The sequence below is a fragment of the Hemibagrus wyckioides genome, linkage group LG14 (genome assembly GCF_019097595.1).
Source record: "Hemibagrus wyckioides isolate EC202008001 linkage group LG14, SWU_Hwy_1.0, whole genome shotgun sequence".
In the NCBI taxonomy this organism is placed as follows: domain Eukaryota; kingdom Metazoa; phylum Chordata; class Actinopteri; order Siluriformes; family Bagridae; genus Hemibagrus; species Hemibagrus wyckioides.
In genome coordinates, this window is record NC_080723.1 from 21,254,058 (window position 1) to 21,258,183 (window position 4,126).

A 4,126-nucleotide genomic window follows, 5' to 3' on the forward strand; every position below is an offset into this window, starting at 1 on the left:
TATAAAAATATTTAAGATAAATTTAAATTAAAGGATTGATGTTTGCCTAAGACTGTATTAAATTAAATTTAATTAATAATAAAAAAGTAAATTAAAGGATTGATGTTTGCCTAAGACTGTATTTAATAAAAATTAATTAATAAAAATAAATAAATTTAAATTAAAGGATTGATGCTTGTCTAAGACTGTATTAATTTAAAATTAATTAATTAAAATTAAAATTAAAAAATAATTTAAATTAAAGGATTGATGTTTGCCTAAGACTGTTTTAATTTACAATTAATTAATTAATTAATAAAAAATAATTTAAATGAAAGGATTGATGTTTGCCTAAGACTGTATTAATTTACAATTAATTAATTACAATTATAAATTAAATTAATTAAATTAAAGGATTGATGTTTGCTTAAGACTGTATTAATTCAAAATTAATTAATTAAAATTATAATTTAAATAAAAATAAATTAATTAAAGGATTTATGTTTGCCTAAGACTGCATTACATATGAAATAATTAATTAACATTATAATTTAAATAAAAATAAATTAATTAAAGGATTGATGTTTACTTAAGTCTGTATTAAATAAAAATGATAATTTAAATAAAATAATTAAATTAAAGGACTGATGTTTGCCTAAGACTGTATTAAATAAAAATCAATTAATTAAAATTATAAATTAAATTAATTAAATTAAAAGACTGTATTAATTTACAACTAATTAATTAAAATTATAATTTAAATAAAAAATTAAAGGATTGATGTTTGCCCAAGACTGTATTAAATAAAAATAAATAAATTAAAATTATAATTTAAATAAAAATAAATTAATTAAAGGATTGATGTTTGCTTAAGTCTGTATTAAATAAAAATTATAATTTAAATAAAAAAAATAAATGATTGCCTAACACTAACGTGTGTGTGTGTGTAGTGCTGAAAACCATTAGAATGCATCGTGTGTTCAAAATATCACTTACTGCATGCTTTATTCATTACATAGCTTCCTTTTTTGTGCATTTTAAGAAAATTTGATTATTTTTTAATGACTACAGTTGAGTGCATTTGAGCAGAGGCATATAAGACGAGGCTTTCAAGCACAAACCTAGCACAAATCTAACCTAGGATCAAAGCCAAAAGGTTTTTCCACTAAACAGGAAATGCAGCGCTCTTTTCTCGTGTGTTTATGTGTAAGAGGATGTTCTGTGGTCACGCGTTTTTACCGTGAGGTGTAGAATAGCTGTATAAATTTCACATGCTCTACACTACAGTCCGATTTCCTTTCATCCGTCTGCGCATGCGCGCCGAGCCCGTCTTTCAATATTGTACTTTTTTTTTTTCTTAGTGAAAATGGCTGCCTTACAGATTTAAGGCTCATCGCTACAGGAAAAAAAATAGCTCTTCAGCAAAGCATAACAATTGCAATCCGCCATTAAGACAGCACCGTAAGGCTTCCTTAGATGTTTCGGCTTTGTTAAATAGAAATATGCTTTGGTTTCAAGGATGGAAGATCTATCTGTTTCATATTTAACCCTTTGCACCCCGAGATCCGCGTACAAATGAGGTAAAGTAACGGCTTTATTTGTCGCCATATACGTGTTTCGTGCGCATTGTTCCAGATTTTATACACTTAATACGTGTTTTCCCCGAAGCGAAACAGTCGATATGATGGAGCTGTAAAAGAAAACACCACGATGCCTTTTGATAAGGATATTCCTTCGTCGGTCTTTGTACGTTTTGTGTACAAGTGCACGTCTGTTGTCAGCCTGAGCCTACAGTCGAGGCCTACATACAAACCTCGAGCACTACCCTACCTTACTAAGTAGTATGCGAAAATCGTACGCTACCTGTACAGCGCCGTACTTGCCATGGACACTATTTAGTACGCTAGTACGCTGTGCCTTTATTTATTATTTTTTAACTAGCCATGACAACCGTTCTGTTTCTACATACTGTTTAGTATGGAAGTGCGCGAGGTTGGACGTCGCCATGGCGACTTGACGTACTAGTTAGCACGGAAGTATTTAACACTCAGAAAAAGCACAATAAACCGTATTGTCTTTTTTTGTTTTTAAGTCTGGTAACCTTGAGAATACGTCTCTTGGACCGTTTGTCTAGTGTGTATCTTTTTAAACAGTAATGTGAATGTAGTGTACCTAAAAACATGTACATTTAATTAGGTTTTTGAGATGTTTAAAGGTACTCTGAATGCAGCCATGCAGGTAAAAGTTCTAGGTACATCCCTGAGTGTTTTCTATTCACATAGCAGTGCATTATTTCACACGCTCACGTTAAAGACGCAAAAAATGTGCCACAATTGCATATTCTGATCATATGGGATAACGATGTGACTATTTCATACACACTAACGGTCTCCATGCCACGTGTCCCAGCTAACGACCCTGTTCTGAATCTATTTTCACAGAAAAATGATGCATCAAGTAGCTAGCAACAACAACGACTACGGCTTGGGCGGCCTAGCCGAAGATGGACAGCACTCGAGTAGCCATTTCGAGTTGTGTGCCTCACAGTCAGGCAAATTCTACCCGTCCGGCCCGCCTCCGCCGCTCCAGCTGCCCATACCTAACTTGCCTCCTTTGCCTCAGAGCATGATCAAGCCTATGTCATGCCAGATGCAGGACTCTGCGAGCGACTTTCTGCCTCAGGCCGTGCGCATGAGGGCTGCCGAGGCACCTGAAGGCTCCAAGAAGAAGAAAGGACTTGGGAAGACGGGAAAACGCGGTAGACCTGCGGGTACCACCAAGTCCGCTGGGTATCGGACAAGCACAGGAAGGCCGCCTGGTACCACGAGGGCAGCTGGGTTCAAAACAAGCCCAGGGCGGCCGCTAGGGACAACCAAAGCCGCCGGCTACAAGGTCAGTCCCGGAAGGCCCCCGGGCAGCATCAAAACGTTGGCCAAACTCAACAAACTGGACTATAGCGCCTGCAACGGAGCACCGTTCCCTTACACGCTGATGCAGAAACGGGCGCTTTGCGAAGCCACGGTTAAAGAGAAAAACACTAGCGAATGAGAGCAGGCTTTTGTATTTATTAGGAAAGGATGACGGCGTGTAAATCCACAGAGAGACGTTTGCACTGAGGCAGGACTCTTGCGAGGCAGAAAGGCAAATTTTGATACCTAGGCTTAATACACTTATTATGTATGTGAAAGTGTTACATTGTCATGATCATTTTCGTGTTATCTCTATCCAAAGAGCATTATCATTCTCTCACACTCCTAAAGGAGCAATAAGTAGATTTCATTAGAATGCAAATGTAATGAAACCTTTAAAGAAAATGAATTTGTGGAGTGTTGTGTTTAGATTGTTCACTCTTTAACGGCAAGGCTCGTGGCAGACACAGACGAAGACCATTTCCTTTTGACGTCCCGTCCAAGAGAGAGTGACGAGCAAATCCCAAATACTGCTGCTTATTGCTCCTTTAAACATATATTATCCAGCTGTACAGATGTGCATGATAGTAGTCTTGTGAAACAAATAACACAGTATGTATTATATTAGACATTTTTTTGGGCCAATAGTATTCACTCAAGCATATGTATAGTAAAAAAAAATAATAATAATAATCACTTTTGTGTTGTTTTTAATCTTGTTACCTAACTTTTGATAATGTGACTTGCTTGAGTCTTCACCGTTCTGTAGCAACATCCGATTTCATTCCGCACCCGAAATGTTAATGAATCAATATCACGTGCATATTTATCCTTCTTTTCTAACGTGTTATGTAATTTGTGCTTTGCCTGTATCGTCTTCGGTATGAACTCTATCTTTTATTTGTATTTATGAAAAACGTGGTGCCCTTTTTTGCAGTAGTGTCGAGTGACCTTTTCGAAGAATATTTGACTTTACTCTTTCCTTTTCTTTTTTTTTGTTTGTTTGTTTGTGGTGAGATGAGAAAAACGAATCATTGTAATGCTTTACAAAAATCTCTTTTGTAAATGTGACTGTGAGTTGATAGCTTAGTATATCCTGTAGTGTTCCTGTTCCATACAAAAATATTCATGTTTATCCAAAATCTGGAATGCCATGGTTCAATCTTTTGTTTAGTGTTGTGTAAGCAATTAGCATCCAGTCTGCTAAAAAACAATAAACAAATATCACTTAAGCAAGG

At 35.6% G+C, this 4,126-nt stretch overlaps 1 protein-coding gene across 1 annotated transcript; it reads left to right on the plus strand.

Annotated features, from left to right (window-relative positions):
- Window positions 1–1,313: 1,313 nt before the first annotated feature.
- On the plus strand, window positions 1,314–4,126 carry si:ch1073-44g3.1 (uncharacterized protein LOC797133 homolog). The gene is made up of 2 exons (XM_058407636.1): window positions 1,314–1,559; window positions 2,421–4,126. The coding sequence occupies exons 1-2, from the start codon at window positions 1,555–1,557 to the stop codon at window positions 3,025–3,027; spliced, it is 612 nt and encodes a 203-aa protein (XP_058263619.1). The 5' UTR covers window positions 1,314–1,554; the 3' UTR covers window positions 3,028–4,126.